The sequence below is a fragment of the Salmo salar genome, chromosome ssa01 (genome assembly GCF_905237065.1).
Source record: "Salmo salar chromosome ssa01, Ssal_v3.1, whole genome shotgun sequence".
NCBI lineage: Eukaryota > Metazoa > Chordata > Actinopteri > Salmoniformes > Salmonidae > Salmo > Salmo salar.
Window position 1 is genome coordinate 76,553,455 of NC_059442.1, and position 15,563 is coordinate 76,569,017.

General features: G+C 42.1%; 1 protein-coding gene across 1 annotated transcript in view; it reads left to right on the top strand.

Moving 5' to 3' along the window:
* Positions 1–321: 321 nt before the first annotated feature.
* Positions 322–15,563, top strand: part of loxl4 (lysyl oxidase-like 4) — a 62,415-nt gene continuing 47,173 nt past the window's right edge. Inside the window, exons 1-4 of the mRNA XM_014214833.2 lie at positions 322–419; positions 1,691–2,038; positions 3,574–3,881; positions 4,385–4,599. Coding sequence (XP_014070308.1) covers positions 1,711–2,038; positions 3,574–3,881; positions 4,385–4,599 — 851 coding nt within the window. The 5' untranslated portion in view covers positions 322–419; positions 1,691–1,710. The remainder of the gene's footprint in view (positions 420–1,690; positions 2,039–3,573; positions 3,882–4,384; positions 4,600–15,563) is intronic.

Here is a 15,563-nt window from a genome sequence, read left to right on the forward strand (position 1 = left end):
GATACAAATGAAACTGTTCCATCACTTCACCGTTTTAACTGTTGAAATGTGGCTCCCTGTGAGTGTATAGGATATATAGTGGGTTGTAAGAAGATACTTTCTTTGTTACATGTGACTACATTTCAGCTCTAATCGTACAGATATTTGTGGGACTATGTCAACAGTGAAATTATATACAAATGAGAGAGAGAGACACAGAAAGAGAGAGACACAGAGAAAGAGAGGTACACAGAGAGAGAGACAGAGAAATGTGGGAGGGAAGGAAAGCGATGAATGGAGGAAGGGAATGAGAGGAAGGGAGGGAGGAGCAGAGGGATTGACCAGGGACCCCATCTAGTAGGCATACTCATTCACTCAGTCACTCTCTCCTCTCCCAGTCTGGGACGTCTAGGACTGCTGTGTCTGTAGCTTTCTAACAGGTTAGTCCACTTTACTCTTATTTTAGGCTGGTTTTATTTAATGACTTTTTATTAACCTTATTGCAGTGCTTTTTGTTTTGATTTATAATACGAATTGTAATTGAAGTATATTAGTCTAGGTCATTTTTGTTAAGTTTACATGTTGGATCTTGGCTGATTATTTTGCCTACTCATACAAGGATTATCTCAGATGGTTCAACATGAGTGGTTGCTTCATTCTAGATTAGTTAGGCAAGGATTAAAACATGTGATTTGATGAACATCAACCATGTCTGTGACTCAACCTTTTTAAATGAAGATTTAACATAGGCATAACCTAAATGATAGCTAGACTATGAAGCCACATTGATTAATACCTGCAAATACCGACCTGACAAAATGGAATCCAGGAGTAGGATTTATCTGGGTCTGTGAAACTGACATCATTGATGTTGGATGTTACAGGTGTTTCATTAAAATGTGGAATTGTTATGCCAAACTCACCAATCTCTGATAATGGTTGGTTTCTGATTCAAATAACATTCTGGGGTATTTACATGTAATTACAGTAAGAAAGTGGAATTATTATAATGTCTTCTGTGCAACTCAATGTAAAATGTGATCTAAGTGTATACTCGTGTTTCAGTGGATACAGTGAATGTTTATTTAGTAAGGTTATAGTGTTGTGCAATGCTAGGTATGACATTTATATAACATGCATGTCTGTCTGATTGTCTGTGTCTGTCTGGGGTGAAATTTTTTTCAGTAGCCCCAAGGTGATATTTTGTACATATGGGAGGTTAGATTTTGAGAACTGAAATATTTATAGACTAATTATACCTCTACGTTTGTGTGAAATTAAATTATAGTTCTGTGGTTGAACAGAATGTTGCAAATGTAGTGTTGGAAATGTAATAGTTTATTCATATTCTGCCCATATTAGACTGGTTTCTATCAAGTCCTCTTCATTGTATCTCTAAACTCTGTCCAGATGATGTCAGTATTGGCCTATTTGAGGATAGCCATGGCTTTCTCTCTCTTCTCCTTAACAATTCCATGCTGGCTGAGCCCAGATAGGGCCTCTTATTTTTCAAGTGACTATCAGTGCAGCATTATGGAGCTAAATATCTAATTGGAAATAATCACTTCTGAATACAATATTGAACAATATAAGATCCAATCGAGTAATACAATTGTTATTACTTACAGTCAATAACCCAATATTCAAAACAAAATTATGTTGATGACTGACCCTTTCTCTCTCTCTCTCTCTCTTTCCCCCCCTCCCCCAGAACCCTCTCCTTACTCAGACATGATGCCTCGCGTCTTCCTCACCTGCTTGAGTTCTTTGCTCCTCCTCTTCCTCTCCTCCCCAACGCATTCGGAACCCCGCCGACCATCGTCATCATCACCACGCAGCAGGACCGCGCGTGCTCAGGCTCCCGCGGGCAAGGTGCGCCTGGTGGGAAACTATGCCCAGGGACATAACGAGGGTCGCGTAGAGGTGCTGCACAACAACACGTGGGGGACGGTGTGTGATGACGAAGTGGACATCAAACTGGCCAATGTCGTCTGCCGGGAGCTGGGCTTCCAGACCGGCATGACATGGGCGCACAGTGCCAAATATGGAGAGGGTGATGGTAAATGTTCCAGAACTGGTGTTGCATTTTGCAACGATCAAATGTAATCTTTATTTCTATAATATACTCTTTACAATTGAAAGGTAAATTAAACAAACACAGTCACCTGTTGATTTCCAATATTTTCCACCTGTCAAATGTCAATGCATAGACCTATCTTTCTGTAAAGAATGCGTCTGCTTTCTAACTTAAATAACTTTCTTCAAACCCTCCATTTCCTAAACACCTTGCACTTGACTTTTACTGCCGGGCCTGATTTACCATATTGCATTGGCTGCACATTTAGTAATTTCACAACAGCAGTAGCCTATCCCCAGGCTGCAACCTGGTCTCAGAGGATTTTGTGTTATTCTGTACATAAATCCAAGACACTCTATTTAGTACGATATGTTACACATTGCAAAACGTACTATATGTAACGAATTTGCGAAAACGTATGATATGTTACGAATTCTAGCTAGGTGGCTAACTATAGCTAGCTGGCTAACGTTAGCTAGGCCAGTGGTTAGGGATTAGTGTTAAGTTTAGGACTTAGGATAAAGGGTTAGGGGAAGGGTTAGGGGAAGGGTTATCTAAAAGGTTTAAGGTTAAGGGAAGGGTTTGCTAAAAGGGTCAAGGTTAAAGGGTTAGGGGAAGGGTTAGCTAACATGCAAGTAGTTGAAAAGTAGCTAAAAAGTAATAAGTCATAGAAAGGTTGCTAAAATGCTAAAGTTGTCCATGATGAGATTTGAACTCGAAGACTTTGGGTTGCTAGACATTTGCGTTATACGCCAACCAATCCACTCCTACCAACCACCCTATTTTCATTTTTGCCATAAGTAACCATCATTCTTATGTAACAATACTCAGGTAACATATCCTACTAATTTCAGTGTCCCAGGTTTACTATGTTACATCTAGTCTATGAGACCAGGCTGCAGGATAGGGTGGTGGTGCTAGACAGCCTAGCCTAGCTACTGCTCTGTCGGTTCTCTCGCTCTTCCATTTTAATTGGAATTTAAAGGGGGCAATAAAGAATGTCCATAAACCAAGGCAAGTGTAGCACGTCGCTGGCAGGGCAAGGCTGTCATTACTGTAAAACAAATGCTCCTCTCAGGCCGTATATCGCCAGGCTGCCAGGCAGTGGCTGTAATAAGCAGTGCAGTGAAGTCCTGTAAGATATCTTTGTATCTTTATGACGGTGGCGAACTCGGCTCAGTCACTGCAGGGTTATTTTGATGATATTAATTGGTGGTATTTACTGTGTTTACTCTAAGGGTGTTGGAGGCCTACAGAGGCTGATGAGACATAGGCTAGCACATCTTTTATAAAAAAAAATATATATCAGTGAATTAATGAATGAAGGAATGAGGGAATGGATAGATTATTCAGTCAGTCATTTAAATTCATCCATCCACGGATCCATCCATCCATCCACCCACCCACTCATAAATCCATCCACCCACCCAGCCATTTATCCCTCCCTGCCTCCTTACTTCCAACAATGACAAGTTGATGTCCATATCCGATAATAACCTTGTTTCCGCCGTCCCCAGGTCCTATCTGGATGGACAATGTGCGTTGTGACGGCACAGAGAAGACTCTGAAAGACTGTAAACATAACGGCTGGGGCATCAATGACTGTAAGCACTCTGAGGACCTTGGCGTGGTCTGCAGTCCGGAGCGACGACTGGACCAGGTCACAGGTTCACGTAATGGTCAGTCGGTTGCCCTGCGTCCGGATGTCAGTCCCTCGCCCCAGTGGCAGAGCATTCTGGCCAGCCGCAGTAACCCCCGACAGGCCCATCAGGGAAACGGACACCTCCCGGAGAGCCCCAGGCTGAGACAGCACCTCTACAACCCGGTAGGTAGCATTAGACCTTATACTCTCTATCCCGGCTACCTCTAGTGGTAAAGTAGGTACTGTAGACTAAAACAGCATACAACTTGGTAAGCAGCTACAGTGGGCACCATCAACTCCATTATTATTATTTTTTACCTTTATTTAACTAGGCAAGTCAGTTAAGAACAAATTCTTATTTTACAATGACAGCCTATAGGAGAACAGTGGGTTAACTGCCTTGTTCAGGAGCAGAACGACAGATTTTTACTTTGTCAGCTCGGGGATTTGATCCAGCAACCTTTCGGTTACTGGCCCAACGCTCTAACCACTAGGCTACTTGTTGCCACTCTATAACTTCGGCACTTGCTGATCAACCACCGATACTGCCAATGCCAATAGTCAATCAATCTCTTTACTGTCACAGTTGGTAAATTCATTGTGTAGGTCAACTGAATTTGAAAGTGTCCTTGATCAAACAATTCTAAAGTGAAGCCTTAAGATATCCCCTCCCCCTTCTCTCTCAGTATTCCAGCAAGGTGCGTATTCAGGAGGTGCGTCTGCGACCCATCCTGATGCACACTAAGAAGCGGGCCCTGATCACTGAGGGTGTAGTGCAAGTGAAGCATGCTGGGAGATGGAGGCAGGTGTGTGACCTGGGCTGGAACCTCAACAGCAGCAGAGTGGTGTGTGGAATGCTGGGGTTCCCTGAGGCAGAACTACACAACGAAAGAACATACAAGTAAGTCAACCCCTCCATTTTGCCCACAGATCTGCAAATAGTTGGAAAGGGTAGTTTTCAGACAGGGCTACGATTTGTTTCCTGATGTACTATGTCCTCATGTCTATGGTGTTCATATTAAGAAGTCCCTCAGTTGTCAGGCATAACTTTCTCAGTTGTCAGTCAAAGTGTCCTAGATTGTCAGTTCTCAGTTAAAGGATTTTTTTTTAAATACGTGAGGGACTTTTCTTGTCTAACATCCCCAGGAGTTCCTAATATGGATGCCTTACATTTGTTAAGTACTGCACTATTGGCACTGACTCCTGGACTGCGACAGCATTGACATTAATCCCATTGTGAAATGATAAAAAAAAATGTAAATTGAATAAACGCATAGAGAAGAGAATGTAAAAACAGAGACATCAATTTGAATACTCATTTAAGTCACTGGTGCCCAGACTGGAGTGTAAGCCTGTTGTCTGCCTTATCTCCCTCCTCCAGCCTCCCCTCTCTCTTTTCTCTTTTTCTCATTCTCTCCCTCTTCTTTCCCTCCTCCAAGGCACCCTGCCCAGAATAAGGACAGCGAAGATGATAAAGATAACTCGTCTCCCTCTTTCTCCCTCTCTATCTCTTTCTACCTCATCTCCCCCCTCTTTCTACCTCATCTCCCTTCTCTCTCTCTCTCTCTCTCTCTCTCTCTCTCTCTCTCTCTCTCCCTCTCTCCCTCTCTCTGCTCTTTCTCTCTCTACCTCATCCCCCTCTTTCTTGCTCTCTCCCACCCCTCCCTCTCCCACCTCTCTCTCTTCCCCTCCTCTCTCTCTGATGCCATCTCCCTCTCCCTGCCCTCTCAGCCCAGACAAACAGCTCCACTCAAACTTATAGATCCCAGTGATGAGCTCTAATATCTATACTGATTGTTATTTAACTGGCCCATCAATACAGAGGCATATCGGGAACCGGAGAGAGACAGGGCTTTTTGTGGAGGGACTGGTGGTATTGGCAGTTCCCTCATAGGGAGTTTAACTCAACCATTCATCTCCTCACCTTTACCTGCTGTTCCCTCTGAGGACACTGCTGATGTTCTGCCAGCCCAGGCATATTGTAGAGAGCAGTGTGTGTGTGTGTGTGTGTGTGTGTGTGTGTGTGTGTGTGTGTGTGTGTGTGTGTGTGTGTGTGTGTGTGTGTGTGTGTGTGTGTGTGTGTGTGTGTGTGTGTGTGTGTGTGTGTGTGTGTGTTGGTGGATTAGGGTTCTTGTGATGTCCCTTTAAAATGGTTAAAGTAAGGGTTAAGGTTAGGGTTAGTTAAGGATTATGGTTATGGTTAAGGTTTAGGTTAGGGACATCCCAAGGATCCCGGATAGCACTAACCTTTCTCACTCACATCCTTTGACCCTGTGGAAAACAGTGGTTTCAGGATGGTTTGGTTCATAACCGAGGGAGGACCACACATTAGCATGACTATTTCTGTCCCATTATGAAGGAAAGTCCTCTGTCCAGACCTACTTGGACATCCTACTGTAATTATTTCCTGAAAGTTTTGTCCTGTGTGACTCAAAGTTGAGACATTCATTCTCCGTATGAGCTGCAGCTACTGTGGCGAGCCGTGTGTGTTCGTGTGTGTGCTTGTGTGTACGTGCGTGTGACTGAGCTGACCATAACATGTGTTCTATACTCCAGGTGTTAGATTCCTGTAACTGTTTAAAGAGAGCTACTGTTTTAGCCAGTTCATTTCCTCACTAGACATTTTCCTGTCATGGTACGTGAAAGTGCGTTGAGTTTCAAGACCGGACTGGTCAATTTTCATGTTGTAAAAGACTTGATTGGTCTGTTTGCCTGTCAACCAGTTTTCTTGTACCAGATGTTTCAATTACATCATTATATCGTTAGCTTGTGTTTGTATAGGGGGTGGGAAAAGGCGGGGTCTAATAAAATTACTACACCAGCCTTTAGAATGAAGGGAGATCCTCATATAAATATAACACTGGCTGTTTTATGACTGCAAATACTCACCATGTTACACCTGGTAAGGCTCCTCTTACTCATGTGGTAACCTAACCCTATAGGTCCAAGTAGACTACGCCACCTTCTGTTTAATGAGGGGAAGGACAACGACCTTAAAGAATGGCCTATTGGTCAACTAAATTGATGTGAGGACAATATTAGCATTACATGTAAATCCGTTTTTGCCATTTCCTCTTTGGTCACTGTGAGAGTTCCACATGTTGTATCTGAATGTGCTAACCGGAGAAATGTAATTGCTATTCCTACTTTGTTTTAATTTCCTAATAAATAGAATCCAATCTTTGAGTCTCCTCTCAAAGTAGTCTGACTTGTATTGAAACTCCGTGTGATTTTAAATGCAGAAAAGGTTTGACATTTTTACATCTTAACATTTGTAGTTTATTATGGCTAAAATGGATAATGTCAAGATCTGAGCCTCTCAGGCAAACCCTGATATTTGTATTTTTTCTGAAACTTGGTTAACTGATAAAACCTGGACTCTGAGGATGCTATGGATGGTTACAATGTGTTTAGGGCTGATAGGAAAGGCAAAGGTGGTGGTGTTACTATTTACACAAATAATCTTCTTTCTGTGTCTCTGTTAATAAAGGCTACCTCTAGTCCTAAACACTTTTAATTGTTGGCTTTAAGTCTTCAGATGGGTTCAAACAAAAAAATAACAGTTATAGGAATCTATCGTCCACCCTCCGCCAAGAAGTGTGCACTAAACGAACTCACTGATTTAATTGCCATTTTTACTACCCAAGAGGTGTTGATCGCTGGAGAGTTTAATCTTGCATGGGGAACGCAGGATGCAGGATTGTAAAGGATTTTTGTACTAATCTAAATTTGTCCCAGCTGATTACAAAGCCTACTTGTCCTTTACTCGTCCAAACTTAAAGGACCCTACTAAATCGACTTTGATTGACCCCATATTTACAAATACTCCAGATAAATATGCTGGGAGTGGGGTTTTTGCTTTGGATATTAGTGACTACTCTCCCATTGTATGTGTCAGGGATATACGGATGCTTAGATTCAACCCTTCTGAGTATAAACTAGTATAAAACTAGTTAAAAAAGCAAAATCTGATGATTATATTAATACACTATGTGAATGTACAGGGAACCCAGGTACATTTTGGAAAGCTGTAATGTCACTGAAGGGTTGTGTCTCCTTTTCTCTACCCCAATGCATACATTTAGATTCTGGCCCTATTAATGACAAAATGTATCATTAATGCATTTTAGTCACCATTTTATCTCTGCGGGCTATACATTACAATGTATTTCAAGCCAGCTCTTGAAAAGAGTAGTTTGGATGTTGATGGTGAAAATCTATTGAATGATACTGAAAATGCTGGTCAGGAGTTTTCTTTTCGGGATTAACTGATAAAGATGCCCTGGATGCTTTGCTAACATTAGACAACAACAAAAAAACACAGGGGCTGATCATTTGGAACCTGTTCTGTTTAAGCATGCAGCTCCCTTTATTGTTGGCTCAGTAGCCCACATTTTTATTTAACATTGTTATCAGGAAGTATTCCAACAGCATGGAAATCCGCATATGTGCTGCCACTTCATAAGGGTGGGCATACAAATGATCTTTACAACTATCTCCCCATTTCAAGACTACCTTCTTTAGCTAAGATTCTTGAATCCTTGGTTAATGTACAACTTTGTTTATTTTTGATCTGATAATTGTATTTTTAATATAAACCAATCAGGGTTTAGGCCCGGGCATAGTACTACTTCAGCAACCACGCTAGTTGTTAATGATCTTGTCAATGCCTTGGATGCTAAAAACAGCTCTGCTGCCTTGTTTATTGACCAGTCAAAGGCATTCAACACTGTTGATCATTCTGTTTTGCTGAAGAAGTTATCAAAAAGAGGCCTGGGATATACAGCCTGTTTATGGTTTCAGAATTATCTTAGCGACAGAACTCAGGCCATCTTAGATGGGGTTAAATCTGAATTTCTTGAGATTCAAAAAGGTGTTCCTCAGGGTTCGATTTTGGGTCCATTATTGTTCATCTTGTATATTAATGACATAGGAAACACTGTTAGTACTTGTAACATTTATCTCTATGCAGATGACACAGTTTTGTATTCCTGTGCCACCTCGGTGTAGCAGGCTATTTGTGAACTTCATCATGACTTTGATTAAATTCAGAAATCACTTACAGTTCTTAAATTAGTGTTAAATACAAGTAAAACCAAGCTCATGCTGTTCTCTAGGTCACAAAATGTTGACCCTGAGGACCTGCATATTTGCGCTTCAAATGGAGCCCAAATTGAGCTTGTTTCTCAATATAGGTACCTGGGTGTCTGGATTGATGACAAGTTGTCCTTCGTAACGCTGATAGAAAATCTGACTAAGAAGCTAAGATTGTTTTTTATATCGAAATAAATCAAGCCTCAATATTGAAAATAGGAGAAAGATTGTTCAAACAACACTTCTCCCTGTATTGGATTTTGGTGATATTTTTTACATGCATGCGGCAACCTCTGTTTTGAAACCCTTGGACGCAGTCTACCATTCCTCAATACATTTTATCACAGGTGACAATTTTACGACCCATTGTAGTCTGTTTAAAAATGTGGGATGGACCTCTCTGTCTGTAAGAAGAGAGCTGCATTCTCTTTTAATTATTTACAAAGCAGTCTTACAGAAACTGCCTCCATATGTAACTTCATTAATGAAGTTAAGAATCATAAGTTACCAAACCCGTTCTCAGGAATGGATAACATTAGAGATCCCTTCAGTCTCCACAGATTTGGGAAAATCTGTTTTGTTTTTTTGCCCCTAATTTGTGGAACAATCTGCAGAGGTCACTGCAGTTACATGTGCTGGTGCCACTCAGGCAGTTTATGTTATTGATTGAGGACCTCGATGTAGTTAAATGTGATTGATTTTATTAAATATTTTGTTATTGTGTGCTGAATTTTATTGTTTTATGCACATACATGTGTATTTTTATTATTCTGTTTTTATTGTAATGTATACAGGGCTCTCTTGTAAAATATGTTTTTCATCTCAAAGTGATTCCCTGCACAGTTCAGTTACAGATCACCAGACGAGACAGTTTAGAAAATGCAAAAATACTATTTTATTACAGAGTTCAATATTTTCACAAAAGTTGGAGAATGAATGACTTGAATGACTGATATTTAAAATACTCCTGTCTAGCTGATCACCAGACACTGTCTCAGAGCCACCAGAAAACTTGTCGGGAGACAACATTTTCCACAGTACTTTTAAAGCAGCAGCACTGCTGCTGTAAATTCCAGTAAATTCTCAATGCATTTTTGCATTCCAGTTCAACATTTACCTGCTCTGTCGCTGTCTAACATTGAAAACCATTGAAGACTACATGCAAATAAAGTTGGGACATTTGTATTTGAGCAATATGATTGGCCATTCATTCAAGCACCACTACGCTTCCGCAAGTCACAACTTCTCGAGCACTCAAGCAGTACAGAAGTTGATAGCTACGTTCACACAGCACACACATGCTGTCCTGAGCAAAAATAAGCACCTTTCAATCTACTCACTGAGCTCATTTATTTTAAAGTGATTTACAAAAGTAAACCTTCAATAGTAAACATGCTGGCTACTGTTGATAGTGTGCTTAAAGAAAGCTACAAAAAAACACTTTAGCATTTGTCTTGGCTAGCCTCTTTTGGAACACAATTGTCTTAAAGGGGCAGCATCCTCTTTTGAGATGTGAAAACAAATGTTCTCAAAATGACATACTTTAGGAAAAAATTATAATGCAATTTATACAATGCAATTCTAAAGAATAGAGTAATGACTTACATTGCTGAATTATATTAAATAACTTTTTTATACATGTCATAATAACCAAATATAGCCTATTAATAGCTGCATATAGAGAGAACCATGCCAACCTATAGCCCCTGTATGACCTCAATATGTTTAAAAACTACATCATGTCCGAGCCAGTAGAAATTATGTTCGGGCCAGTAGATTCTTGGCCAACTGGCACGGTTGGGTCGGGTCAGTGAGAAAATAACTTAACGTTTTTGTTCAACTTATTTTGTATATAATGTTGCATTTACCGTCTCTTATGACCGAAAATAACTTCTGGACATCAGGACTGTGATTACTCACCATGGACTGGCAGAATCTTTTTTTCCTTTAACGAGTCTGATGAGGCCGACACGAACGATATACTGCTTTCTCGGTAACAGGCCCAGATCCCCGTGATTTGCATGAAGATGAGGGGGAGAAAAAGGGTCCGGAGGGCAGGCTGCCTTCTGAGAATTCGTAGGTGATCGAATAAACCCCCACTTCCTTCAATTCTGCTAGCAAACGTGCAATCTTTGGACAATAAAATAGATGACCTATGCGGTGGATTAAACTACCAACAGGACATCCAAAACTGTAATATCTCATGATTCACGGAAACGTGGCTGAACGACGACACTATAAACATACAGCTGGCTGGTTATACGCTGCACCGGCAGGATAGAACAGCGGCATCTGGTAAGACAAGGGGCGGCGGACTATGCATTTTTGTAAATAACAGCTGGTGCACGATATCTAAGGAGGTCTCGAGCTATTGCTCATCTGAGGTAGAGTATCTCATGATAAACTGCAGACCACATTACCTACCTAGAGAGTTTTCATCTGTATTTTTCGCAGCAGTTTAAGACAGCGTTGAATGAGCTGTATTCCGCCATAGGCAAACAAGAAAATGCTCACCCAGAGGCGGCTCCTAGTAGCCAGGGACTTTAATGCAGGGAAACTTAAATCCGTTTTATCAATTTTCTATCTGGACCACCTTTACTCCACACATAGATGCATACAAAGCTCTCCCTCGCCCTCCATTTGGCAAATCTGACCATAATTCCATTCTCCTGATTCCTGCTTACAAGCAAAAATGAAAGCAGGAAGCATCAGTGACTAGATCATTAAAAAAGTGGTCAGACGAAGCAGATGCTAAGCTACAGGACTGTTTTGCTAGCACAGACTGGAATATGTTCCCGGATTCCTCCGATGGCATTGAGGAGTACACGACATCAGTAATTGGCTTCATCAATAAGTGCATCGATGACATCGTCCCCACAGAGACCATGCATATATACCCCAACCAGAAGCCATGGATTACAGGCAACATCCGCACTGAGGTAAAGGGTAGAGCTGCTGCTTTCAAGGAGCGGGACTCGAACCTGGAAGCTTATAAGAAATTCCGTTATGCCCTCCGACGAACCATCAAACAGTCAAAGTGTCAATACAGGACCAAGATCGAATCGTACTACACTGGCTCTGAATCTCGTCGGATGTGGCAGGGCTTGCAAACCATTACAGACTGAAAGGGAAGCACAGCCGAGAGCTGCCGAGTGACACGAGCCTACCAGACGAGCTAAACTACTTCTATGCTTGCTTCGAGGCAAATAACACTGAAACATGCATGAGAGCACCAGCTGTTCTGGAACACTGTGTTATCACGCTCTCCGCAGCCGACATGAGTAAGACCTTTAAACAGGTCAACATTCACAAGGCCGCAGGGCCAGACGGATTACCAGGACGTGTACTGCGCGCATGCACTGACCAACTGGCAAGTGTCTTCACTGACATTTGCATTGCCCCCCCCCTCTTTTACACCTTTGCTACTCTCTGTTGTTGTCGTCTATGCATAGTCACTTTAATAACTCTACCTACATGTACATATTACCTCAACTAACCGGTGCCCCCGCACATTGACTCTATACCGGCACCCCCCTGTATATATCCTCGCTATTGTTATTTTACTATAGCTCTTTAATTACTTGTTACTTTTATTTCTTATTCTTAGCCGTATTTTTTTGTTTTGTTTTGTCATAGCCAACGAATATAGGACCGAGAGTTTTACCTGAACAAATACTTTTTCACAGCACTGTATATATATATATATATATATATATATATAAATAATATATACTAAAAAAATATATATACACTGCTCAAAAAAATTAAGAGAACACTTAAACAACACAATGTAACTCCAAGTCAATCACACTTCTGTGAAATCAAACTGTCCACTTAGGAAGCAACACTGATTGACAATACATTTCACATGCTGTTGTGCAAATGGAATAGACAACAGGTGGAAATTATAGGCAATTAGCAAGACACCGCCAATAAAGGAGTGGTTCTGCAGGTGGGGACCACAGACCACTTCTCAGTTCCTATGCTTCCTGGCTGATGTTTTGGTCACTTTTGAATGCTGGCAGTGCTTTCACTCTAGTGGTAGCATGAGACGGAGTCTACAACCCACACAAGTGTCTCAGGTAGTGCAGTTCATCCAGGATGGCACATCAATGCGAGCTGTGGCAAGAAGGTTTGCTGTGTCTGTCAACGTAGTGTCCAGAGCATGGAGGCGCTACCAGGAGACAGGCCAGTACATCAGGAGACGTGGAGGAGGCCGAAGGAGGGCAACAATCCAGCAGCAGGACCGCTACCTCCGCCTTTGTGCAAGGAGGAGCAGGAGAAGCACTGCCAGAGCCCTGCAAAATGACCTCCAGCAGGCCACAAATGTGCATGTGTCTGCTCAAACGGTCAGAAACAGACTCCATGAGGGTGGTATGAGGGCCCGACGTCCACAGGTGGGGGTTGTGCTTACAGCCCAACACCGTGCAGGACGTTTGGCATTTGCCAGAGAACACCAAGATTGGCAAATTCGCCACTGGCGCCCTGTGCTCTTCACAGATGAAAGCAGGTTCACACTGAGCACATGTGACAGAGTCTGAAGATGCCATGGAAAACGTTCTGCTGCCTGCAACATCCTCCAGCATGATCGGTTTGGCGGTGGGTCAGTCATGGTGTGGGGTGGCATTTCTTTGGGGTGCTGCACAGCCCTCCATGTGCTCGCCAGAGGTAGCCTGACTGCCATTAGGTACCGAGATGAGATCCTCAGACCCCTTGTGAGACCATATGCTGGTGCGGTTGGCCCTGGGTTCCTCCTAATGCAAGACAATGCTAGACCTCATGTGGCTGGAGTGTGTCAGCAGTTCCTGCAAGAGGAAGGCATTGATGCTATGGACTGGCCCGCCCGTTCCCCAGACCTGAATCCAATTGAGCACATCTGGGACATCATGTCTCGCTCCATCCACCAACGCCACGTTGCACCACAGACTGTCCAGGAGTTGGTGGATGCTTTAGTCCAGGTCTGGGAGGAGATCCCTCAGGAGACCGTCCGCCATCTCATCAGAAGCATGCCCAGGCGTTGTAGGGAGGTCATACAGGCACGTGGAGGCCACACACACTACTGAGCCTCATTTTGACTTGTTTTAAGGACATTACATCAAAGTTGGATCAGCCTGTAGTGTGGTTTTCCACTTTAATTTTGAGTGTGACTCCAAATCCAGACCTCCATGGGTTGATAAATTGGATTTCCATTGATTATTTTTGTGTGATTTTGTTGTCAGCACATTCAACTATGTAAAGAAAAAAGTTTTTTATAAGATTATTTCATTCATTCAGATCTAGGATGTGTTATTTTAGTGTTCCCTTTATTTTTTTGAGCAGTGTATATACAGTGCTGTGAAAAAGTATTTGCCCCCTTCCTGATTTATTTTTTTGCACATCTTTCACAGTTAAATGTTTCAGATCACCAAACAAATTTAAATACTACACAATGATAACCCAAGTAAACACAAAATGCAGTTTTTAAGTGATGATTTTATTTATTAAGGGAAAAAAGCTATCCGAACCTTCATGGCCCTATGTGAAAAAGTAATTGCCCCCTAAACCTAATAACTGGTTGTGCCACCCTCAGCAGCAACAACTGCAATCAAGCGTTTGCGATAACTGGCAATGAGTCTTTCACATAGCTTTGGAGGAATTTTGGCCCACTCTTTGCAAAATTGTTTTAATTCAGCCACATTGGAGGGTTTTCGAGCATGAACCGCCTTTTTAAGGTCACGCCACAGTATCTCAATCGAATTCAAGTCCGGACTTTGACTAGGCCACTCCAAAACCTTCATTTAGTTTTTTTAAGCCATTCAGAGGTGGACTTGCTGGTGTGTTTTGGATCATTGTCCTGCTGCAGAACCCAAGTGCGCTTCAGCTCGAGGTCACGATATTGTGCTGTGTAGACTGGCGGGTGTTGTCTGAGCTAAGGCTGGCTGGTGACTGAGAAAAAGGTGAAGACCGCTAGCCGTGGCTAACAAAGACTAGTAGCTAGTTAGCTGGCTTGTGTGAAGCGTGTTGCAGGAAAGTGTATTTAGTTCGTAAATAGAAAGTGAGATTAAGATATTTACGAAAAAGGCCGGCTATTTACACGGGATAAGACAAAGACAAAATACACACGTCCTACTGCTACGCCATCTTGGAGGAACCATGATGCTTCTTCCACCATACTTTACAGTTGGGATGAGGTTTTGATGTTGGTGTGCTGTGCCTTTTTTTCTCCACATAGTGTTAGTTTCATCTGTCCACAGAATATTTTGCCAGTAGCGCTGTGGAACATCCAGGTGCTCTTTTGCAAACTTCAGATGTGCAGCAATGTTTTTTTTGGACAGCAGTGGATTCTTCCGTTGTGTCCTCCCATGAACACCATTCTTGTTTAGTGTTTTACATATTGTAGACTCGTCAACAGAGATGTTAGCATGTTCCAGAGATTTCTGTAAGTCTTTAGCTGACACTCTAGGATTCTTCTTAACCTCATTGACATTCTGGACTGAGCTCTTGCAATCACCTTTGCAGGACGGCAACTCCTATTGATAGTAGCAACAGTGCTGAACTTTCTCCATTTATAGACAATTTGTCTTACCGTGGACTGATGAACATCAAGGCTTTTAGAGATACTTTTGTAACCCTTTCCAGCTTTATGCAAGTCAACAATTCTTAATCTTAGGTCTTCTGAGATCTTTTTTGTCCGAGGCATGGTTCACATCAGGTAATGATTCTTGTAAATAGCAAACAAATTATTTTTTTATAGGGCAGGACAGCTCTAACCAACATCTCCAATCTTGTCTC